Source organism: Astatotilapia calliptera, chromosome 4, assembly GCF_900246225.1.
Source record: "Astatotilapia calliptera chromosome 4, fAstCal1.2, whole genome shotgun sequence".
NCBI classification, from domain to species: domain Eukaryota; kingdom Metazoa; phylum Chordata; class Actinopteri; order Cichliformes; family Cichlidae; genus Astatotilapia; species Astatotilapia calliptera.
Genome location: NC_039305.1, coordinates 4,198,337 through 4,224,204, shown reverse-complemented (window position 1 = coordinate 4,224,204; position 25,868 = coordinate 4,198,337). Strand labels below are relative to the sequence as shown.

At 38.8% G+C, this 25,868-nt stretch overlaps 1 protein-coding gene across 1 annotated transcript; it reads right to left on the bottom strand.

Moving 5' to 3' along the window:
• Positions 1 to 243: 243 nt before the first annotated feature.
• Positions 244 to 20,759, bottom strand: grap2a (GRB2 related adaptor protein 2a). The gene is made up of 8 exons (XM_026164066.1): positions 20,430 to 20,759; positions 12,203 to 12,337; positions 12,033 to 12,124; positions 10,915 to 11,034; positions 6,001 to 6,196; positions 2,799 to 2,888; positions 2,420 to 2,536; positions 244 to 878 (listed from the first exon to the last, which is right to left on the bottom strand). The coding sequence occupies exons 2-8, from the start codon at positions 12,278 to 12,280 to the stop codon at positions 699 to 701; spliced, it is 873 nt and encodes a 290-aa protein (XP_026019851.1). The 5' UTR covers positions 12,281 to 12,337; positions 20,430 to 20,759; the 3' UTR covers positions 244 to 698.
• Positions 20,760 to 25,868: the final 5,109 nt, after the last annotated feature.

The following is a 25,868-nucleotide window of genomic DNA, read 5'->3' as shown; positions in this document are numbered from 1 at the left end:
ACAATACAAAAAATACAAAAATGTATCTTTAAAGGGGGAGGAGTTAAAATGGCTAATTTCAGGGCTGGTAGCTGCACCAAAGCCCAGTAAGAGATAAAAAATAAAGATTATTTTGATTTGTGAATCATGCAGAGACCAACTCCAAGAATAAAACATTAAATTTTACATAAAATAAATAAAAACTCACCTTTAAAACGATAGAAATACCCAAATGAATATCAGGAATATCACAGGTAAAATGTGATAAGATAAAAACCCCACAGAAAGCCCTCGTTATGAGTGAGCATCATTTAAACATGAAGGTGGTGATAAAAAAAAGTTTATTTAAAAAGTCAATAACATTTTTTGATAAAAATGTGTCAAAAGTGAGCAGACAGTCCATTCATCAGCAGCCTGGCCAGCAAGCATTCAGACAACATGCTTACTGACACGTCATGATACAAACAACATCCTCAAGCATCATTTGCAGCATTTCCTGTGTGCCAGGTGAACATGTGGGAGCTGTAGGAAGTTCCTGCAGGTGTCTCTGCTCCTTTGTAAATAAAGCTGCACTGCCTCAGTCCTCTGGTAGGAGGCTGACACGCAGCACATACAGAAGCCTGCTGGTTCACGTTCAGAAACCCATCAAGAGCTGACGCAGCCGCAGATCGAGTCTGAACGCACGCAGGCGTTTTAAAATCATCGCCTGTGGCGTTTCCTTACAGCTGCTCTGTGTAGTTTGCGGGAAACAGCCCAGTCGATCCTCTCAGCCTGCCTTTCCACCACGACGCATCGGAGTTATCCAGCACGTCGATGATGTCGCCGGCGGAAAATTCGAGCTCGTCGTCTTCCTCTGCGGTGAATTTGTAGAGTGCCCTCACCTGCAGCGTGGATGGTCTCTGCAGATGGAAACCAAACAGTGATCAATACCTGACAGACACAGCTGTAGCTGTGAGAGTCCTTTACTGGACTGCTTTTTGTGACTTCTGCATTTTAACATTAGCTAAAAAGTCATATTCTGTAACTTGTCTTTAGCAGCCACACATCCCATACAGTGACATGAGCCTTTAAAGTTTACCCAAAATGCACTTTTTAAAAACATTTTCCACTGAATTACCAGAAAACAGATCAAACATCCAGACTGCCAAATACTTCTGTTTCTGTTCCTCTACATCTCAGACAGTGCAGTTTATTGAAACTATGATATATCCTGATACCGATACTCAAAGTTTGTTATTCAAAAATAAGCAAAGTGTGGCTTCAGACTGCGACACTTTGAGTGGGTGTAAATTGATTTGACTGCAGTTTTTAATAGAGCTTAAACGTGTTTTTCACTTCTGTGTAAAGGCAGTTCTGAAAAAGAACATTTTCTCAGGACAAAGCAGAGTACATTCACAACGACTGCACAGGATTTAAGGGGGTAAGTGGCTGCCAGGAGCGGCTAATCAAACGCTCCTGATTTACTGATCATTGGCGAAGCACAACACTTCAAAGAAAGCAGAGATTTTGGCTGCTGGTCTGAAATATGCAGGTGCGTGCACGGACTTCCCCCTGAGGTCAGCAGTGCTCAGAGAAACAGCTAAGAGCCCAAGAGGCTACATCTTAGACTTTACATGTATCAATTAGCATATTAAAGGTCAAAGTTCACAACAGCACAATTAGAAAAAGACTGAACAAGTGTGGATTGTTTGGAAGGGATGCCAGAAGAAAGACTTTTCATGGCACCATGGCTTAAGTTTGCAAAGTTATATTTGAACAAACAACAAGACATCCATTGTACAGATAAGGCTAAAGTGGAGATGTTTGACCATGATGCACAAAACCAAACACGTTATCGGCACAAACATCTCCTCTGAAGTATCCTCAAGTCAAATGTGATGCTGCCTGATAGCTAAAGCTTGGCTCAAACTGAGTCACGCAATGATACGGCTGTGTGAATAGCTGAAAGAGAAGAACCGAGGTGCTGCAACGGCCCAGTCAAAGTCAAAGTCCAGACCTCCCCCTGACTGAAATGTGGTGCAACCTTACAGGAGAAGCTGTGCATAAATCAATGCCCGCAAACCTCAATGAACTGAAGCAACTCTGTAAAGACGAGTGGGCTTAATTTTCTCCGCAGCGATGTGAGAGACCGATAAAGTTATACCGAAAACAACAATTCAAGTCGCTGCTAATAAAGATGGCTCTGCAAGCTCAGTTTTTCACACAACTGTTTATATTTGTCACCATTTATTCCGAGTACTGAGATATGTGTTCCTAGCAGTCATTATTTTTATTAAAATCTTAAAGCTGTGATCTAGTTCGTTTCATGTTGTCTTATTGGAAGTTTAGAATAAACGCTGATGTCACCCGGCTGAACGCAGTGTATCAACATGATGTTAGCTGGTCTACAGTTTCCTGTGTTTACCACAGCCAGTAAGCATCAAAGCGTGGCGGGGCTGACCTGAGGCAGAGGCAAGGTTTCAGAGGTGCGTCTCAGAGGCTGAGCCGAAGTAGAAGGACTGTTTCTTCCTGTGTGGCCGATCGTATGCGCTCGCGCCTCCAGCTCGGGTCTTCTGCCCTTAAAGCAGAGAGCAACACACACGTTACATTCCTGCTTTTGCTTATTGTACAACACAGAACAATGAGCCGAAACGTTACGACCACCCCCGCCTAAAATAGCTTGGTCTCGACTCTTTAAAGGCAAATTAGATTTTGCTTTTCTGTTTCCTGCACTTGGTTTAAAGTTCTGAACCTATTGTTATCTTTGTGGCTAAAACCTTTGCACATTATTTGCTATCAGAGACTTCAGAGCTGAGAGGAAGAAAAGCTGTAGCTCATACCATCGAGCTGGTACTCTGGTCTGAAGATCGGCGTGGAGCCGTATTGAAAGCTGGTGTTGTACGTTGCTCAGGCAAACTCCCCCTCTTCACCTGCAGGAAGGAAGCCGACAGGAAGAAGATAAGATGCAGTTTTTATTTCTATTTATGTTCAGAAATCTAACTTTTTTCATCTTATGCATGATTGATTTTTACAGTGAAAGAGACTTCAAAACAAGAACAACCGCAGGTAATGTAATATGGGTCTGCGTTTAAGCTCCTAAAATAGACTGAAGCAGAAAAGTGCATCTTTATACCTTCATGGAACATCATAAATACAAATTAACAAGTTCTTACAACCAGAACGCCCAGTTTTACCATGAGCTGCTTTCAAATGTGATTGTTTTCAAAGTAAAACACAAACAAGTGCATTACATTCTCAAAAGTATCCCAAAATTTATTGATCTCATCGGTTTCCTTCATCGTAGGACCCAACATTACTGAGCTTTCAGTGTAGACGTGAGTGGGTGATCAATGAAGAACTTATTACCAAAGGTTAAACTAACATCCAGCTAACATTTTTTGGTTTCCCTTTCAGTTCAACTCAATTCACTTTTATTTATTTGGCACCAAATCACAACAACACTTGCATCAGGGCAACTGTTGTTGTATGTGTAATGCGTAATTTTTGTCCAAAATGTATCATTCTTTATTAGATAAACTTCCTTAACTGCTTTATAACACAAATATCTAATGAGCCAATCACATGGCAACAAGTGCATGTAGACAACCTGCTGAGGTTCAAACAGAGCATCAGAATATAGTTTGTTGATGTCAGAGGTCAGAGAGGAATGACCAGACTGATTCAAGCTGACAGAAAGACAACAGCAATTAAAATCACCACTCATAACAAATTTATGCAGAAAAGCATCTCTGAATGCAAAACACTGCAAACCTTGAAACAGTTGGGATTTAGCTGCAGAAGACCACATCACTGCACGCCGCTGCTGTCAGCCAAAAACACGAAACTAAGGCTACGATTTACATGGGCTCACCAACATTTGACACTTAAAGAAAAACTGTGCCCGGTCGAATGAGTTCTGATTTCTGCTGCAATATCCTGATGGTAGGGTCAAACCTGAAAGCATGGATCCATCCTGCCTCGTATCAAGGGTTCAGACTGGTGGTGATGATGATTTTTATGGCACACTTTTGGGCCCCTTGGTACCAACTGAGCATCGTTTAAACACCACAGTCCTCTTGAGTATTTTGCTGACCCTGTCCATCCCTTTGTGACCACAGCCTACCCGTCTTCTGATGGCTGCTTCCTGCAGGGTAACGCGCTAAAGCTCAAATCATCTCAAAGTCTAATCGAGCACCTTTGGGATGTGATGGAACTAAAGATTTGCATCATGGATGCACAGCTGACAAATGTGCAGCAGCTGTGTGATGCTATCATGTCAACATGCAGCGAAATGTTTGACGGCGTCCAACCCAGGACTCGGAAATGTGTATGTCCACATATTTTCGTATTTTAAAAAAAAAAACCTCTACCAACAGAAAGACGCAGAATTCAAAGACTCGAATAAGACACGTAGACGTTTGCGTGGCGCTTTTAGTTTCTCAGGATTTTTACAGTTTCCCTCCATCACTTTGATGTGCTCACATTAAACCACCTTCTTAGCTTTCATTTCCTCTTCACACTCTTTTACATGATCAGTCAAGGGGGGCAACTGGTCACAGTTCTGCTTTTTATCAGTTAATCATAAACTAAAAACATACTCTATTATTTTCATGTATTTCCTGCTCGCTCTCTGCCTGAACAGGCTTAAAACATTACAGCTTTCCTACAGCTTAACTTTAGTGATAAAGTGATCATTCTGCTTTTTTCAGTGGCTTCAGATAATCCTCCTCGCATGTTCGTTCACATTCAGGTGCCTCACTTTTACAGCATCTCTTCAACATTAACAGGCCTCTATTAATAATAGGGAGGGAGGCATTGTGAAACTGAGCACATTTATATCTCTGATTCAGTCTCAGTTTCACACCTAACACAGTGGCTTAAGTGGTTAAGAAAGAGGCTTGAACCAAAGCAGCAAATTCTAGAGCGCAACTATGAAGTCTGTGCATCAAAACTGCAATTCCTCTAATGGCCAGTTAAGGCTGCCCCCAAATGTGGGTCCCCACAGAGTCCCATGTCAACAAGTCCAGCTTTAGAAGAAATAAACATTTTACAGAGTGGTCAATAAAACAGTTTTGGTCTTTGTGGATAGTTTCTCCATGATACCAACTGTGCATTCAAAGGTAGTTAGTGTTTAAAATTAGCTATAGCTGCCGAGCTACAGTATGGTGTCGTTGCCTTTTGGAACATTTCTACAGGAAATAATGTGAGGCTCAGTTAGGACAAGAGAAATTCTCATATTTTATTTGCCTTAGCACAATTAGCTCATATTTTATTAGCCTTAACACAATTAGCAGGTACCTCTGAGTCCAATTTGCTAGCATAACAAACTCATATGTCCAAATATAGAAACCTCTGGCTCCAAAAAACGAGCATGACCGCATCCAGCACACTAACGCTGAGATTTCTAAATGTCAGCTCTGTAACCTTCATGTGTCATCATGTTTTATACACAGTCTATGATTTGAAGCCAGTTGGGGACCCATGTGTGTAGAGCTCTGTCTGCACAGTTTCGTTTTTAGGCTTTTCCAACTTATCCTACCATCGAAAAACAAAAGCATGCTAGGTTATCGTTGCCCATCTTGCACCAGGACTTCACCAGGAGTTCTTCTAAAGGTCAAGAGGTTTAATAGAAGAGTTCAAAAGCTTCTCTGCAATCAACATGTAAAAATGTTCTTTTGGAAAATGTCATCGTTGGAGTGTTTGGCATTTAGATCATCATCATGGGTTATCGGTTTTATCAGTTATCAGTCATGTTTTCAGTCTATTAAAGACTAATTTTCCCTGATTTTGCAGAGCTGGCTTCAAATAGTCTTTGTTAAAAATGTTCTCAGTATGACTAGAAAAAAAATTCTCATTACACTGAAATTTAACACGTCATCTTTTTGCCTGACACCTGAAATGTGGTTTGACCTTCTGCAATACCACAGAAACTGTCACATCATTTATCCCATTATCTCTGTGTGACACATTACTGTATGTTTGCTGCAAAATGTAAAATTTATAATCAGGTTTTGATTTCTGTAGATATGCTCGAGGCGTTACCGGCTGGGATGGGGAGGGGAACCCTTTGCTGTCGTTGAGGCTGCCATCGTTGAGGTAAATCACCCTGCTTTTAGAGATGGTGTTGGTTTTGTAGAACTCCACCAGCTTGTTGAGGGAGGTGAACTTCTCCTGCCACAGGAAGTACTGGCCTTTGTTGTCCCTCATCACTCTGAAGTGCTGGACGTCATTCTCATGTCTGAGGAGAAGAGATAAAGATTACATCTTTACTATCCATGGCCCACAGACTAAATAACTACTAAATAACAAAAGGTCATTTTTAATTACACAACACTATGTGGATAACATTTCAGGGTCAGAACTAACCGCTTTGTAAAGCGCTTTGAGTGCCTTGAAAAGCGCTATATAAAGCCAATCCATTAAAACATCAGTTTTTCGCCCCTCATACAGCTTCAGTCTGGCTATACTTTTACACTAATTTGACGAATCGCATCCATCACATCTACTTCTGTCCAGATTTATATGCAGCAAAGACCAAACTGAAGTAAATCAGGTCTTAAAACTGGATTAGAGACAAAGGCTGAAAGGTCTCTCCTTGATCATATCAGACTTCCAAATTGAAACAAATGTGTGATTGTGTAAATGATGTTAACTGAAATAAAATTGAGTAAACAGAGTCTTTCGTGGCCCTTTATTATAGAGAGAAAACCTTGATGTACTAATCCTGGTCAGAAGCTCTTATAAAACAGTGCCCTGAAAGAAGGAGTTGAAATTTGTTTAATTTCTTGAGGTTTTTTTCTGCTTCTCATTCTTTTCTAAAGGGAGTGCGCAAGAACATCTACATAACAGACGACTCCCTGTTTCCTTCATCCCACTGGTTCCTCTCTCCTTATCTGGATTGTCCTCTGCTGGTCGATGCACAAAACTACAACATCAAACAAAAACTCCCTCAGCACATAACTGGGTCAATTTATATAGTGTAAAAAAAGTAAATCTACTCAAGGCACATAACAGGCCTAAGAGCACTTGAAGTGTGGATATTATTTATTTAAAGTGTGACCAGAGTTTTCACCACTATGAATCATACGGTACTGTATGTACAGTGCTTGTGATGTGTTGCTTCGAGCAAATGACAACAAAAATTCAGCCAACACCCAGGAAGCAGCCAATTTATAGTGTAAAACTACCACCCAACTATACAGAGGTCATACAGAGATCTACAGCTGAAGTCCCCTAAACTTCAGTTTCTTTCCAAATTATGTTTGGATGACTAAAGCTGAGGCACGGTGGTGTTAGCATCATGCTCTGGTGCTAATTTAATGCCAATGGTACATTGCACAACATGGATGTAATAATGAACTTAACTACTATACAGTTAAAACGTGGGCAAGATTGAGTGCTCCAAGAGAACAATGATCCCAGACACACATTTAAACTGGTTTTGGAACAAATTTGAAGAAACTCTTTCAATTCTTCGAAGAACAATGGTCGAATATCCAGAAATAATTATGCCAGAAGCTACGAAAAGAGTCTGGTCGAGGTGCAACTTGCTAAATGAGATTAAACCAAACATTAGTGTGGCTGAATGTCCCTGTAAGTATACTTTTGAGTCTGTGTGGATTGGAGAAAATCAACAATAAACTTAAACTTGTGCACCCAAATCACATTTATTACAGTTAATAAAGATGTTTCCGGTACAGTTATTCCAACCTGGAAAACGAACAGTTCAAAGAAATCATTAAAAGCCCCAAATCACCAAGACATTGATGCCCGAGCACGAGTGTACGTAAACCTCTGACCACAACATTAAAAACCCATGGACATACTAAAAGACAGCACCTGTTACTGGTTACTGAAAAATTAAAATACACGAGTCTTGAAACCATTTAGGACTGGAGATATTTTGCACGGGTGTTATAAATAACATACGGCACGACAGTCTTTCAAACTGTCCCGGCGGATCCTGTAATCAGAGCGCTAAAAGGAATCATCTGCGCTGGTGGTCTGACAGACAGCGGACACGAGAGGATAAACTGACTTCACCTCTGCCTCGCTTGTTTATTCTGCAGCTGCCTTTGGTGATAAAAAAATAAGAACCTCCAGCGAAGGAGGAAAGAGCTCAGAGGGCGTGACACTGCAACGCCAAAATATTAGGGAACTCTAACTGATCTTTTAGTAGATGTTATCACACTTCCAGTTTAAAAACAACCTAATTATTTTCTTAAGCACAAGCACATTAAAATAATTCAAACAATCTAAATGTCAATTTGATGATTTTCTTGACTGTTTTTTTTGGTCTACGGAGTGCACAGACCAGGGGTGTCCAACTGCAGGCATCAAGTGCCAGTGTCCTGCAGGTTTTAGATCTCACCCTGGGTCAACACACCTTTATCAGATGATTAGTTACTTATCAGGCCTCTGGAGAACTTCAAGACCTGTTGAGGAGGTAGCTTAGCTATTTAAAATTAGCTGTGTTGAATCAAAGATGCGTCTAAAACCTGCAGGACACCGGCCCTCGAGGCCTGGAGTTCCTCACCCCTGACATAAATGAAGTACATAGATTTTGTGTGTCATTTTATGCTGGAAAAACTATACAGCAGCCTCACATGAATAACTGTGCAGCCTCAAAAGTGCCAAAATGAAATAAGTAAATACATCACCAAAATATTATTTCATTAAAACTGTAAATAAAAAATGTTTTAAATACATAATGAATTAATTAAATTAATTAAATTAATTCTTAATCCAAATATCAACTGTGTTTACATTTTCAGAAAACTTCCCCTCTGACCTCTCACCTTGAGGTCGAGGTCACTGAGATTCGAACTCAGGTTTTCAGTAGATACACCGGATGGTATCAGTCGCTTTAATCTCCAGTTATCGCATTCACAAACTCTGGTGTCCATGTCGCCTAGCTGGCTACCCGCCCACCCAGCAGGGTGACGACAATACGCCATCAGGCTTTTATGGCTGAGGCGTAAAAAGGCGGTAAAGGACTCAGTGAAGCTGTGCACAAGTGTCGCCAAGTGTCAGATGTTATCAACCTGCCGTCTCACTCTGAGCTGTCCTCCAGTCCTGACTGTACTTGTCACGCAGGAACGAGCAAGTATGAAAACTCAAACTCTTTATACTTAGTATGAAACAAACACTGACCAAAAGCAAAGCAAGGCTTTGACTAGAGCAGCTTTAGTCCCACCCACTGACTTTGGTGCTGCAGTTAAAGATAAATAAATGCATGCAGCACAGCATGCAGTACCATATTAACCACAGTGAATAGGATTTTGACTAAATAAATCCACAATTAATTAATTACACTTTTAATTAACTGTTTGTTTATGTATTTATTTCATTTTGACACTTGTGGTGCTATGTCTATGTTGGATGCACATAAAGCACAGCTCTAAATGATACTCTGTTTTATTTGTGTGTGTTATTCTGATTTATGAGGTTAAGCTACAAAATTAACCTCATATTGTATTGAAATAAGACTTAAGTATTAAATAAGACCTGAAACTAGCAACTGAGACCATGAACCATGTTCACTGGAGTTACAGTTCAAGTGACAAGTATGGTTATTTTTTTCATTAGCTCGTCTTTTCGCAAACAGACGAGTCTCCCTCTGCTGGCTGGGAGAAATAATGCAGATATAACGTACTTTTATATTAATCCGATTGGCCTGTTTCATGGGAACTGTAGTTGGACCAAAGAGACAGTTTTGAAAGTGTATAGCCGGTTATGGTTCAAACCAAAATGGTTACCAGGAGCAGTAGGGGTTGTGGGATAGGTCGCTGTAACACTTTAAGATCCGAAGTATTTGCAAGTCCCTATATAAATCTTCTTTACACAGTGAATACGCATCTGTTTTTAATGACAGTGTGGTCAAACAAACCCTCGGTGTTGTGGCTGGTGCCATCCATTGCAAAATCTTGGTGTTTATTAGTTACCAAAGTTGGAAAAAGGAAGTTTGGTTTCAACTGAAACCCAAGATTCAGCATTTTTGAATGAGAGTGAAACTGGTCTCTACCACTGTCCATTCACGTGACACTCAAACAGCACACAGAGCTGGAAGTTTAGCTTGAAACCATAAACTATTAATAAAATAGACAGCATCATCACCCACAGGTTTCTGGACATATTATTTTGAGTTACGGTTTTTACAATGTTAGTTTCTTAGACCATATTTAGAAGGTGTGCTGTTAAGTTATCATTTAACAGTATTGGGAGATTGACTCTCACTTGGAGCCAGCCGCTTGGTAGAAACATAACATAAACGAAACTTTAGCATCTTCCCTTCGTTTACATGACACATAAAATCGGTCAATACGAGACACCAGCAGACTTTCACCGCTGAGCCAAATGAAAAACTTTGTGATTGGTTTTTATAGCACAATTTTTATAACACATTACATGGTGCAACTAGTAATTTTTTCTTGAATTAATCATTAAAAATCAAGTAAATGTCAAAGAAGAGCAGAAAGGTAATCAGAAATCCAAAGTGATGTTTTCGATTGTCTCATTTTATCCAAATTCAAAGACGTTCAGTTTACATTTTTAAAGAAAAAGAAGCTAAAACATCAGGTTATGTGATGAGTTCTTGAAAAACAACACCATTTGGTTCTGGATCTGGATCTAGCCCCGTCTGGTCTATATGCGAAACAAATGTAAAAATATTTCTTTACTGTTTTATGAACTAAAAGAATGGATATCCAGTTTGATGCTGGTTGAAGACGCTGACGTACTAATATGCCTAGCATGCTGTCAAAGAGCTGAACAAACAGAATAAGTGACTCGGTAATATTCTATAATTTACTTCCCCTTTAACTGTCAAACCAGATGTTGACTAAGCATAGTTAAACATGCTGAACATCAGCACGTAGGCACGCTAAAGTACGCATTTAGCTTCAGCATAAATATAGCTGTGAGCCAAACTTTAAGACTTCCCATTGCTTTACTCACTTGACAGAAATGGAGAAATCCCCCAGGGAGGTTTGGCACCCTCGGATCAGAAACTCCCCGACAGTTTTGGACTTGAGTATGTCCTCTGCAGCACTGCGACTGGCGTCCTCCTTAAACCACCTGCACACAGAGGCCACAATGCTGCTGGTTATCTAAATTAAGTCACTCACACTCGTGCACAAAGCGGCCAGGAATCGTTACAAAAGTTTAAAACCAAGAATGAACCAATGTTGCTTTAGTCGTTTTTATTTACCCTTTATTCATACCTGTAATCCCACTGAGGCTCAATGTCTCACTCACAACAATAAAAAAGCTAAAATTGCCTAAATCTTTTGGTTTGTTTATACTGCTGCTTTTTTATGTTTGCCCGAGTTAGAGTTATGCTCTGTTTTAGCCAATCAGCCATTGTTTCACAAACAACAAAACCTTTCAAATGGTAAATGGACTGGTTCTTATATAGCGCTTTTCTACTCATCTGAGCACTCAAAGCGCTTTACACAACTTGTGCAATCACCCATTCACACAAGCACATTTTTCTAAGTGCTTCATAGCTAACATTCACACACATTCATACTCCGATGGATGCATCGGAGAGCAATTTGGGGTTAGTATCTTGCCCAAGGATATTTGGCATGCAGACTAGGGGAAGCCAGGAATTGAACCACCAACCTTCCGATGACCTGCTCTACCACCTGAGCTACAGCAGTCTTTTACACGCCGTTTGGCCTAAACTATCCTGTAAGAATAAATTTCCCTGGGTTAAGCCAAACATTTCGTACAAGAGTTGATGTGAACCCAAGTCTAACCCTACCACAAGCTCTCACAGCAGTTTGCGCAAAAATTATGAAACTTAACTGAATTAATTTGTGTTTCTCGACACTGATTTTAACCGTATTTTCACTTCTTGTCCACCAGGCCCCTCGCTCCGCCTCTGTTGTTTCGTGTCAGTGCGCACACACTGAAGATTTTCCACTCAAAGGGTAAAAGCATTGGCATCGTGAGTCAATTTGCAGCTCACGCCTCAGTTCAAGACCCCCACAAAGAAATGATTTTTACACATTCATTGGATTTTCAAAAGATATCTGTTTGTAGTTCAAGGCTGTAGGTCCCTCTCTTACCCCGGAATCTGGAAATCGATGTAGTTATGTGGTACAAATCCTTCCCGTCCATTCATCTCCGCCTTACACCAATCACCTTCAACGTTTATAATCTGTTCAAAAGCAAAAACAAAACGTGTCAAGCTGGAGGAAATGGAAAACATGCCTTCATTATCTAATCATATACTGACCTTTAGTAAATCACCCTTTCTGAAGCTGAGCTCCTCGTCCTCTGTTGCGATAAAGTCATACTTTCCTGAGGCTTCCATTGAGAAGTTTCAGGGAGGTTTAGAAGAACGTGAAGGAGAAGTGGCAAAGGGCTTTTTCTGCAGGGATGAAGACAAACACCAACACAAGTTATGATTTACAGGTTGTAAAAATACAGCTGACAGCAGTGAAACTTGAACATGCAAACCAGACAACAGCATTTTATTTAAACTGATAGTGTGGTTTGTGTCTGTCGGAAGCCACAAGAGCTCAAGCTGTTGTAAATGTAAATGTTAGTTATTATGCTTCCATCACCATATACTTATGTTTGGACTACAACAGAAACTCTAATGATACGTATTTTATTTTCTAATAGGTTTCAGTGTGCACCCTCTGCCTGGAACCAACCATTCAGTCTTGTAGTGCTGAGGTATTTTTAGCCTTTTGTGCTAATGAACTCAATATTTCTTATGAGACATTTGAAATCACCATCTTGGGCTCTGGTATACTTATACACAGCTCGTAATTTATAGGACATGGAAAGGAAGGACAAGGGAATGACATGCAAGGAGTAAACAGGAACTGGAAAACTTCATTTGTCGTCCATTTTTACATTATGGAGAGACACAGACGCCACTTCTCCATTCCCTGCAGTTTATTTAAACGTATACAGAAAGGATGAGAAGACAGGGGTCGACGCAGTATTCGAGAAAATGCAATTCTCCAACGAAGGAGCTCTAAAACGTGGATCTAATGTTAAGGATCTGAATCCCATGACAGCAGTTATCATCACAGCTGGTTATTTTATTTTCCCACCAACGTGAATAAAACCTTCACTTGTTTGTGGTTACAAAGTGAAGGATGTGGTAAGCTTTCGTGAAAAAGCTGGCTCTATCGTTGCAGCTGTAGAGCACTTTGCAACCTTACACAGTTCTGACAAGAGACACAGAGCTGCATAACACCCGATGCTGATATTAACCTAGCAAACAAATGTCACCTGTTAAACCACACACAGACTTAAAATAAACTTTAACCCTTATAATGGTTTTTATCTTTAATAATGAACAGATGTCTGAAACCTGACTCAAATTCAGATGTAAAAAACTTTAGTTCCTGTTAATTAGACTAGTTATCCCAGGCCAGCGGTACTTTTGCAGGTGCCAGGGAAGTATGTAAAAGCCAATATATAGGAGCTAGGTAACCTGAAGCAACACACAAAAAGGTGTAGCTAAAACAGTGAATAAACAGTTTAAAGTTTACTAGATTAATCATTGTAAATCCTTGGATTAACAGCTAAAGTAATCCAATGAAAGCCAAAGACTGCCAACTACATTTGGCTGATAAAAAACAGGAATTAACATGTTAAGTAGTCAGCTAAAAGTGACGAAAAAGTGTAGCTAAAGTAAGGAATTTTAAAAAAGTACAATTGTTGGATTAAATGCTGAATTAGTTATTTTGAAGTCAAGGATTAACAGCCAAAATAGTCAGATAACAATCCAGGACTAAAAGCTGAATTATTTACCTAAAAGTTGTGATTAATATATGAATTAGACAAAAACTAAACAGGGCTTAACATCTTAATTAGCCATATCAAAATCCCGGATTAGCAGTTGATTTACTCAACAGAACGTCATGGAACAGCTAAAGCATCCCAGTAAAAATCAGGGATTAACTGCTGAATTAATCAGACAGATTCATCAGTTAATTCAAAACACAGGATGGTAATAAGAAGGATAATAACAGATTCGTATAGCACCTTTCAAAAATCCAAGGACACTATACAAACATTTGGTTAAAGTCATGGATTAACAGTTGAATTGTGTTGCATTAAAAATGACAAATTAACAGCTAAATATAAATCACAGATTAACAGTTAAAATATTGAATATTTAATTAGTCGTATCGCAGAGCACAGCGCACAGCGTCATATTATAATAGTTTTATTACACAACACATAACGGTTAGACATGGAAATTGTGAAACAAGGGAGGCGGGGGTCCTGTACTTGGGTGGTAGCTGAGGAGTCACGTGACACATTTCTCAGTGATGTATGCACGTAACAGAATATGCAAACCGTTACGACGTAACTGAAAAAGTAACAGTAAAACATTTGTTGAGCTACAAAGTGCTGTGATGTCACACAAAGCCGCATCTTAATTTTTGATTATTTTTCACATGAATCGCATGCGTCACACAGTCTTGATAATGTGGATCAGATAACGACAGTATGAGAAAAGAAACAGCATAATTAATCATAGCAACAGATAAAACGAATGCACGAATAACCCAGATTTTAAAAAATGGCAAATGATGATTGAAATCAACAAGAGTGCAGAAAAAAAGAGAACTGGTACCGGTGTATTATTTTATTTGTAGGTTTACTTTATCCGAAAAGAAAACAAGTTTTGTGGAATTAATTTATGTCACAAGCAACATTAAAGGTGTCACTAGCTGAAAGTCAAAGGATTTCTCAGTTGGCAGCTTCGGCTCGTCTGTTCTCGCACTTCTTCCTCTCTCTCATACCCTTGGGAGGAGATAAGAGGAAGAGTTGCAAGTGATAGAAAAGTACCCTAAACTTCTTCTCATGTGTTGTTGTATCAGGTCTGTTAGTTCAGTTAATGCCTTGTTTAGTTTTCATCATTTTAAAGACCCTGTTATTGATTTCTTTTTTATAAAATATCTGAATTGTTTTAGATTAAAAGCCTCAGCTTATTACATCACAACTCACAAGTCATCTTTGCAAGCCTTGCTGCTTAAATGCCAACTGAAAAAGACAAATAACTGCGAGGATAGCAGTAAAAACTGCAAATCCCATTTTAATGATTGAAATGGTTAACTAAAAGCTATGAAACATAAGCTGAAGTCCTTTAAGGATATGGGTAAACAGCTGACATCCATCAACAAAAAGTCACAGATTTAGACCTGAAATGATGAGCTTAAGGTTATGGACCAATCCTTGAAAGATTTGGATAAAAACAACAGATTAAATCTTGCAATGGTAGCTACAACACAATCATTCAAACTATGTAATGAATAAGCAGTAATGTGCAAACAGTAAACTAAAATCTATTCTATCTCATTGTGTATTCAGTATCAGTGCGGGTTTAGATTACACAACAGTAACCAAAGGTTGTCAGCTGAAACTGCTAAAAATTGTGAATTACCAGTTGAAAAACTCTTCTTTCAGTAATAAGTAAAGAGTTGCGATGGGTAAAACTCGCAGACAAATAGTTGAAACCTTTGGATTGACAGCTGATCACAGCCACAGATCAGACGAGCGGTGAAACATCTTCAACTTAAACAAGTCCACTCGCTTTCTTTCCAAGCTCCTTAGACTGAAGTTGAAAGATTTCTCTTTTATTATTGGTATTGGGTAAATATTTAAAGTGGCTAAAAAAACAGCAAAAAGTGGACACATAAATATAAACACTGTACCTCTGCTGCTCTGTAGTTCCTGCTGCAAATACAAGCTTGATACTGCCTACTTAAACAGATTTTTTGTTTTAATGAAATATTCGGAACAACACCGACGGTGTGGCACTGTGGGCTGCTTTAATGAACCTGACGTGCTGATTTTGGACAAAAAAATAAAAAAATCTTTTTAATACGAATGGTTAAAAGGATTTTTAAACAGAATAAACCAGGTGAGTTAAGATTAAAGTTAATGAAGGCTCATTTTAGTTAATCAAACTAACTGTCCATTAAAAATAAATAACAGGTGCAATTCAAGCTGTTTTTAAAGCAGGCTGCAGCTTCAGGAAACCCCCTTGTTATGTGCTGCACAGCTGAAACACTGACCAGTATGCAGCCAGGGCTTTGTGGTTAGAGTTTGCTAGTACAGTTTCAAATATGCCTTAAAAGCATTTCTGTACTCTTTTATTTAGACCATCAAAGTTGTCGTCTCTGCTGTATCCAGTTTGGTCATGGTTTACGAGACTGATTCATCTGGGGATTATTTTCTCAATTAGTCTGAATTTATGTGGCCTAAAAATAGAGCTGGGCGATATATCGAGTTTTTAAAAAATATCGATATATTTTTATACGAGATATAAGATGTGACCATATCCTTTATATCGATATAGTCTATGTTACGTTATAATTATACTTGTGGAGCCGCAAGTTTGCCTCTCTTTCGTCCACTTTTGTCTTTACGCAACGTTACTCGGCCTCGCCTCTCCTTCACTGAACACAACTCCCCCTCCTCCCCCATCGCTTCACCTGCAGGAAGCGACAAGATGGACACGGCAAATCTCCGTTAATGAGTTACTGCGCATCGCCCCGTGCGTGGGGCTGGACGGCGTCAACGTGTTAGCTAGCTAACCACGCTAACGAGCTAACCACGCTAACGCCATGCAGCCCAGAGGTGCTGCACGGACTAAAATCCTTTCATTTTCTCAAAAGTTGACAGCGCGCCTTATATATGAATTCTGGTTGTGCTTGATGGCCGCGAACCGATTTTATGTGGAACACGGCGCTCAGCAATCTGTCAAAAATGTTTTAGTACGACTTTGGTAAGCTACGGAGCTGCACCGCTTGATGGATTGTCGGAGCATTACGGCTGAGCCTCGCGGAGTGATACGTACTGTGCTTCAACGTAATATTACCTTACTGTGTATAAGGACCATAAATGGCACCTGTTAAGAGACGTGGTTGCGAAGCGGATTACAAACTCCAGGCTGTCAGTCACGCAGTACAAGTTGGGAACAGAGCAGCTGTGAAATCTGTCTTTGTTATAGTGCTCGTCTTTTAGTTTACATTTTGACTGCACATTTGTGAGCTTTTTGTTATGCACAAAAACAACATTGTTTTCTTTTATTTATGAAGCATTATTATTTAATAAATGCTCATAATTTATTTTTGAGTAAATTTTATGTACATCTGTTCTATGTTAATAAAAGTGCCTGTGTGACATCTGGGACACAGCTTTGACTAAGAACTCCCCTTTTGTTCTTACTTTATGGCTTTAAAAAAAAAAAATCGAGATATATATCTTATATCGCCATCCAGCTAAAAAATATCGAGATATGAATTTTGGGTCATATCGCCCAGCCCTACCTAAAAATGTTTCAAATGCCATGTTTTGCCAAAAAATCACATTATTTAGTGCTAAAGAGGGAAAAAATAAGCATTTCAGAGCCTCAAACTCAGTACCTCCAGCTGCCACAAGCATTAAATGTTTCCATATCTGAGGCTTAAACTGGATAAATCCCAGCATGTTGTGCTTAAAAATAACACTCGATTGCTGACCTGAATTAGTTTAGAACTTAATTAGTGTCCTTTTCAGCATATCCACCAAGTACTAAAAGCAAACAGAAGGCTGCACGCATTTGTTCAGTGGTACTAGCAACCAACTGCAACTTTCAGAAGCGTCTTTCTCATGTTGATGCACCTGCATCATAAACTGCCTCTGTGCAGCGACCCTTGCAAATGCAAGAGTTCACACCGGTGCTCTGAAACTTCTTAGATTTCACCAGCAGTGCAGAAGTCACTGACATCTTTCTCTGAATTAAAAGTTTCAAAAAGTAAAGCTTTAACTTTGCTGGGATGGTAAATATATCACTGGCTTTTGATCTGTCAGGTATCCTGATGGGTACTGTCATCACAATCATCTTCAGTGACGAGGAAAACAAACAAAATCATTTTTATAATCTAAAATTTTAGGGCAGAAATTTGCTGCTTTAAGCTTATCAGGCGTAGATGTTGGGTCAACACGACTTTCGGACCTTTAAGGTACGTGGGAGATTGATTCATATTTATAATGGTTTTCCTCAGCATTGCTTGTTGTGTGCCCCGTAAATAAAAACGACTTGGGAGAAATTACATGCTGCTCAGAAATCCTTTTTACTTACAGAAAATGCCACTAAAGTACAATTTACGCATTTTTAAAACTGTCGCACATCATGATCAGTGTTTCAAAGGGGTCAAAATGTAAAACATGAATTTGTTAACCCAACATTTGCACCAGTGGATATTAAGGAGTTCAATATGTAGACATGTAGAGAAAGAGCACACAGCGCACAATCGTTACTGGTAGTTAAAGCAAAGAGGACTGCAGAATGGGAAAATTCCAAGTAAAACCAGACACAACAATATTAAAATCGTTCACTAAATCTAGTGTAGAAGCATTATTAGCTAACCCAGGAATATGATCCCTGTAACAGGATGCATCAGATGTATAAGCAGTTGTTCATTTAAGCTCGCTTTTAGTCTTTTTTTTTCATCATTTTTAGGAGCCAAAACTAAAAAAAACATCAAAAAAGCTGTTTTGTGTCACTTTCTTTTGCTTTTTATATTAAATAAATGAATGTTTTACATCAAAATTCATATACGTATTTAGATTAAACTCTTTAGCTGAACCGCTTGAATTTTAGTTTCCACTTGGCGCAGTATCTGTTTATCTGAAGCTCGTGAGTAAAATTCAAAATAAATTAGAAAATAAATAAAATGTAAATGTGAAATTTCCCACTCCAAAGTGGCACCTCGGGCCTGTCTAAATTGGGGATGCAGCTTTGATACTAATCCAGTACTGACTGGGTAAACTGGATCATACGTCATAACAAAGCTCTGAGGAAGCTAACAGGTAACAAGGTGCTTCACGCTCGTGACGCCGCCTTTTTTGTATGTTTGCCAAACACGCAAACGTAACCACAAAAGACCTGAGTCACTATTTTTCGCTCGCTGGGAAACTTTTATTGCACTTCCAGTAAAATAACTAGATTGACATGATTTCACCTTAGTTATCTCTGTCTGCTCCACTCCGTGTGCTCTCGCAGCGGCACTGAGAGCAAGGACAGGCCAAACTAGCATGACCATTTAAAACCATTTAAATTCACTAAGCACTCACACTGAGCTAAAATCGGTTTTATATTAGCCCCGTTTCCAGTGAGGACTACAGCTCATTAATGTAACCCTGCTATCAGATGGTAACTGTCATCAGCAGACACCCAAAGTTGAGGTATGATTGTCAGAATGGGAACAGGATAAGGTTGGATTGGTGGATCAATGATTTGGAAAAAAACATCATCAAGTTTATGGAAGTTTAATTAGCTGTAAACACTGTGATTACATTACAACTTCTCTATAAATGTTCTCATTTGTCAACGCTTCATACGTTTGTTGTTTAACCGTTTTTAACTTTTCAAAGGGCCTCTGTGTTTTCCTTTGATGAATTAGCAACTAATACTTAAAAAATGAGAATTTTAATAGCTTTCTTAAAAGCAGAACATGATGCAAAATTGCCTAATACACCTGACGCCACTTTTATGACCCAATAGTAAAAAGCAGTTCAGTTTCAGTTTTATTTGTCATATGCAAGTTAGCACAGGGTCAACATTGCAATGAAATGTGTTTGACGAGCAGCAGTCACTCAGCAGCATGGTACAGTAGAAGAAAATATAATAAAATATAATAAAATAAAATTATTATATATAGCAGCATATATAACTGAATTAACAACTGTTCCTTTCATTTTTCATCTGGATGTTCTGTTGGATTCACATTCCACAATTGAAGAAACAGAATTTATTCCACTTTTAGTCTATTTGTCAAATAGAAAGTGGCTCCTGATGCTCATTCTTTCAACACAGGCTTCATGCAGTGTTTGCAGAGGAGGATGTGACCACCACAGCTCGATTAGAGGAGATGGAACAGGCCTCTAACATGAGGTCTGACCCAACTGCAGCCACAGAAGCAGCTGTTCACAAGTCTGATGAATTAATGTCAGTTATGAACTAAGTACACGCAGGCCCTCTCTTTTTCTCACCAACAATAGCTTTTATAACCACTTCCCCAAAGCTGGGGGTACTCTAAGCATGCAAAATGGGGAACAAACAATCCGATTCAAATAGATCTGAGAAACAGGCAGAAAATGCGAGAAATTCTTACTTCAGGCGTGAAGATCTGCCATGAGTTTACTGGCACTGACGAATAACCAGAAGATGTCAGAGCCTCAAGTGGAGTTCAGCCTTAATTAATGAATTCAACTGAATTTAAAAGGCTGAAAGAACGAGCTGTTGGGTTTTATTTGCGGGAATCTATCTATCTATATTAAATTAAAAGAGACACATTTTGCTTTTCAGCGACTAACATGAGAGATGGAGAAGTGAGAAACTGAGAAAAAGAGGAAGCGCAGTGAGCAGGAGCTGACCTGAGTCTTTTTAACAAACAGCTTTTTCTTTGAATATTTCTGATATTTATCGTGGTTCGGCTTACCTTTCCTCCCCTCTGGAGTCGACTCAAACTTTAGACGAGTTTATTCTAAGCCTGCCCGCTTCTCCCTGCGCAGTTTGAGCGCAGCAGCATATTTTAAACTTTTATTAAATGCAGGAAAAATCTTATTAAAGTCCTGTTTCTGTGCTGAATGAAGTTTCCCCGACGGGTCAGTAGAGTGAATGAAGTCGACTGAGGACGGAAGATAAACACGCTCAGCGTTCGTCTGCAGTCTGCGGTCTTCGCTCTGCTGCTGCAGCTGCACCAAGAGCGACGCCTTCCCTCCAACTTCAGTCCACCTTATCAAAATAAAAGCCACGGGTTCCGCCGTGTCTTCTCTCTGTGTGGTTTTTTATTATTTATTAGAGCCCAACATTAAACCAATGAGCTATTGTTACTATTATTATTATTATTAGTAGTAGTAGTAGTAGTAGTATTTAGTAGTTATCACAGCAGATCATCTGCCTCCTTCACCACGTCCCCGTTTTCCTTCTCTCACCCCAGCCAGTCGCAGCAGATGGCCCCGCCCTCCCTGAGCCTGGTTCTGCCGGAGGTTTCTTCCTGTTAAAACGGACTTTTTCCTTCCACTTTCGCCAAAGTGCTTGCTAATAGGGGGCTCATATGATTATTGGGGTTTTCTCTGTATGTATTATTGTAGGGTTTAATTTACAATATAAAGAGTCTTGAGGCGACTGCTGTTGTGATTTGGCACTGTATCAATAAAATTGAATTGAATTACATCAGTGAATCTTCTCTGTTGTCTTCTCTTTTCCCTCCTGTCTAACAGCTCCAGCTTAAAAATCCAGGATATCCACTACCCTCCTGTGTACATGTCCAAACCTCCAAAGTTGCCTCCAAACTGTCCGACCTGAGCTGTCCCTCTGATGTTCTAATTTCTGATCATTCCCACTGAAAATATTAACATCTTCAACTCTTCTAAACCTTCCCTTTCACTCTTGCTGTTATTCTTCTGTCACAAATTCCCAGTGAAAATCTTGGCATCATTAAGATTTGGATCAATTATTTATTTATTTTAAAAGTTTGTATGCATTTATGTTTTTTGAGCACCTACATAAACTACACAAACTTATGAAACATACCACACATTTGCATTTTAAAGAAGGCTCCAGTTGCCAAGGTAACCCTTTAATGTATTTACTACCAGGTTATACGTCAATCACAGGTACTCTTCACTCTCACTGAGAGTCACTTCAGTCACTCAACTGCAAATACAGAAAAATCTATCTCAGGTCAAACCCACTTTGTCTCACCAGCGGTTATTTCGCCAAGTGGCCAAATATCTTGTGATGAATCTCTTCTAATATGCAAGCATCTTAAGTGAACCCTAGTTTTTAGCAACCCAATTAAATTAAATTACTTAACCTGAAATCTGGACATGACTCACTGGTTTGATAATTTCTTCATCATACTTTTTTTTTTTTTCAAAGTTTGAAAATTGGATAAAGGGAATGGTCGGGAACAGAAACTAAATATCTATGAGTTTACAATGAGAGTGAAACTTCTCTATAAATGCTGCGCCATCACATGATCCCCAGAAAGATGCTGAGCTGACATTTAGGCTTTAAACCAAAGACCTGTCATCCACTGGCTTCTGGACTTTACATTTTAAAGACTCAGCGTCAATGTCTTGACTGTTGCCATGTTAGTTTTTAAAGGTAGAAGTGAGCATAACTGGAAAAGAAATTGGACTAAGTTATTAGTGCAGTCAACCACTCAGCAGGCAGCATTATTTGTCACTTACACTAAAATATTTAAATTTTTGAACAAACTGGCTGCGCGGCTCTTCTACATAAGCAGACACAGAAAACACTAGAAATCAAAATGGACCTCCAACCTTTGTTTTCTACAGTAACTCTGCATGATTCACAACTCAAAATGATCCTCCCCTCTTTAAGCTGTCTTTCTTCCGATTGGCTGCCAGTCACAAATAACAGCAAGTGGGTGGATAACTGTGCCTGTGGTTACCATGTTAGTGATGTCTTGACTATGTTATTAAGTGATTTTTCACATATTTTGGAATAAAACATTAAAAAAATACAGTTTTAATTTCAGTTCAGCATCACGTTTTGCACTTAAAATACCACATAACAGTCATACAAATGATATATGCTAATATCTTATTCAATGTCCTGCAGGTATAACACACTCAAGAATATTCAGATGATAAATGTACTTTGCAAATCTACCTGCTGAATAAATAAATCTTCAAAGAACTGCACTAATGTACAGTCCTATTTAAATCAACTTGCAGAGACCCAAAAGACTGAAAACCTGCCAGAGCACATGAAGAAATGAAGAAATAAGAAACGCAGATGCGTTCATCAAAGCAGGAGCGACTGTGAGCAGGATGCTGCTGCAACATTTGTGAAGATACCAGAATGGTCATAAGAAATGAAGATGGGGAAAATTTTACATTGCGTTCTGCTTATTTTCAACATGGTAGTAGTTTATCTAAAATCTAAAAATCTAAAAACACAGATAATCTGCAGCTCTTTAAGGACTGATGTGTATTCATTAAAAAACAGGCTCCCTGATCTTTAGGAACCCAGAAATCACAAGATCCTACATCTACACTGAAATGCTACATTAGATAAATTAAATCAACAATATTTAATACCACAAAAAACACATAATCAGGTTTTAATAAAAAAAAAATTAGAACAGCGTTATTATGACTATTTTTTTAAAATTGTTATATTATTTACTTTTATTATTACAACAACTCGCATACCAAAATAATTTCTCAAATGTGGGCTAAATTAGCAGTATTATTATTTTTTTTATTATAAGCGGTACTAGTAGTAGTAGTATTTATTATTATTATTCATTTACAGAATCAACGGTCCACAATTTAAAAACTTGCTTGATGCTTACAGATCATTTTCCTACAAGAAGACTGAGGCTAATGTGTCCACAGCTGGGACCAGTAGCATGTAGTCTGAAATCCTGTGAGCACATATCATTTTCAGAAGGATGAGGAATTGAATTTAAACGAGAATTCTTAATTAGTCGTCAAATGTACTCCAGCAGCTACACATGCACTCCTCTGCAGTAAAAGTCTATTAGCTTTACCATTACTTTCCTTTACTACAAAGCTAATAGTAAGCTCTGGATCAGGCACTCTGAACCAACCCATAATCATGCTGCTCCAGGCTCAGACTGGATTGTGGCTACCTCTCCCTGAGGAGGTCACTTCCTGTTAAAAGTTTTTCCTCCCCGCCATTGCCTGATCTCACAGGAGACCATCTGAACACTGAGACTGGGGTTTCTCTCTAATATTGTGAGGTGTGTACCTTCCAGTTTAAAGTGCTTTAAGGTCACTGTGGTTGTGAATTGGTGCTGTATAAAGTTTTATTAAACTTGCTTTCCTGTATAGTTTGTTCTCAAGCATGCAGCACACACATGGCTGTACAGTCTGTTCTGGAGAGAGAAATCTTACATGCACTCTCGCTTTACATGCATGAAACTTGCATAAGAGGATGTTTGGTTGTGCACACATCACATGCCATCACCTCTAAATATTCTCATCACTCATTTGATCTGTAAAAAAAACTTATAAGACAGTTTAATAGAGTCATTTTTTCAAACATTTTTATCAACATAGTTATTCATATTTTTGAATGACTGCAGATGAACACAGGATGTGATCAATCAATGAAACTACACATTTACATAAGAAACTGAAATATGCTTTAAAAAGCACTAAGCGACACGAGACTCGCTTCTCTTTCATTTTCCTCTGTAGTCTTAAAACAGTCACATTATGTGCATTAGATAAAGATCAAATCCTGTTATCTTGATAACTGCTTGTCTTCTTATTTAGATGCTTTCTAAACAGTAAATGGTGAAGATACATTTTTATTACTCAGAAAAAGCAAAGAGAAAAGTGGATTCTTATGCATTTTACATCCCTGTTCTGTTCTTTTGTTATGTATTAGATTGTTTTTATAATTCATGGCAGCGCTGATGCTTCTCCACCAATCAGTGACTATTACCTCAATGGAGTGTGTGTGTTAATGTTGATACAACAGAAAATAGTGTATTTATTTTAACGTTTTAATTAACTGCATGGAGAAAAGTGTCAAACACAGCAAAGTAGAAATGATGCATGTCATTTTTTATCCTCTTTATGTTTTTATGTTGTGCTTAAAAATCTGGATTTTGTGCTTTTCTAAAATTTGGTATGCACAGAAATTAAAAAGCCTTGAACCTGGTCTGTGTTTAATTTTGCATTATAAGTTTTTGATCTTTTTTTTCTTTCAGATTGTGTCATTTAGTTGATTCGGCACACGTTTGTTTTGTGTTCACTTACTTTCTGTGTGTTTTGCATCATCTGCAAAGTAAAACCAAATCAGACCATTTTATTGTACTTTACACAGTTCAGACAATATTATTGCATTACTCGGGTTATAGATAAATAACACAGAGAAACAGTTATATCATATTACTCAAAGTGCATCATGTGCATTTAGTAAGGAAGGTCCATTCATGTCCAAAAAGAATAGACAAAAGCACGAGTGACTTCTTCTCTATGTCTTGAATGTAATCCGGTTGTAGACCACAAACATGGCGGTCTTCTTCTTGGCCGAACAAGGAAATCCCTAAGTAAAAACAATCTACTAAAGAGTTTGATCTTTTGTGTGAATATTTGTAGGACTCGTTCCAGATTGTTCCAGTTTTCCACCTGGTTTGAACCACTGGTTTACCTGCAGTGTTAAAGCCTCGGTCAGGTTTCCTTCATTTTCCTCATTTCAGGTTTAAAACTGACCCAGAATGAAAGTAAAATGCACTTTATTATTCTGTCATTGTTGCCATGTGAAACATATAACTCTATTTCTATTCTTTTAACTGACATTTCAGTGCCATCTCATTAATAATAATAACTTTATTTCTATAGTGCGACCTTTTTAAAAAAGAAAAACAGAGTTTATCCAGTGCTTTAACAGAGAAGCAAAAACAATCATACAGAATATAAATAAGTATAAAAATAAAGAGATTTTGAGGCAGTAAGATGATTAATCCTATGCTGAGCTACACAGAAGAGTCGCAATTAAAATCTCGCTGTAAAGCCAACACTGGCATTAGTCATCTGTCATCACCGACACAAGCAGACATCTCTGTAATATTCAGCCAGAGACGGAGGAAAGGTGGTTAGAAATCAAACAGCTTCTTCCTGTAGCATGACAGGAGTTCCTCACTGAGGGACTCTGTCTGGCCAGCCTCATGCAAAATAAATGAGAAAACAGACTGAATGCATGTGTGCCGAGCTGCTCTTGGCGTGTCAGAGCTCACAGATCGCAGGAAGGTGTAAAAACGCAAGTCTGACCTGAATCTCCAAACCGCTCGCTGTGCACAGCAGCTGCAGGTGGATCACATCCGCCTCTTGCCCTGTTACTCAATACCACAAGATAAATACACAGT

What these genes read in the sequence shown, in the direction of transcription:
- grap2a (XM_026164066.1), bottom strand. Translation starts at nt 12,280, where the DNA reads ATGGAAGCCTCAGGAAAGTATGACTTTATCGCAACAGAGGACGAGGAG. An exon ending in GATTTCTCCATTTCTGTCAA is followed by an intron (nt 6,197 to 10,914) that starts GTGAGTAAAGCA and finishes TCTTCTCCTCAG; the next exon opens with ACATGAGAATGACGTCCAGC. An exon ending in TCCCCTCCCCATCCCAGCCG is followed by an intron (nt 2,889 to 6,000) that starts GTAACGCCTCGA and finishes TCCTTCCTGCAG; the next exon opens with GTGAAGAGGGGGAGTTTGCC.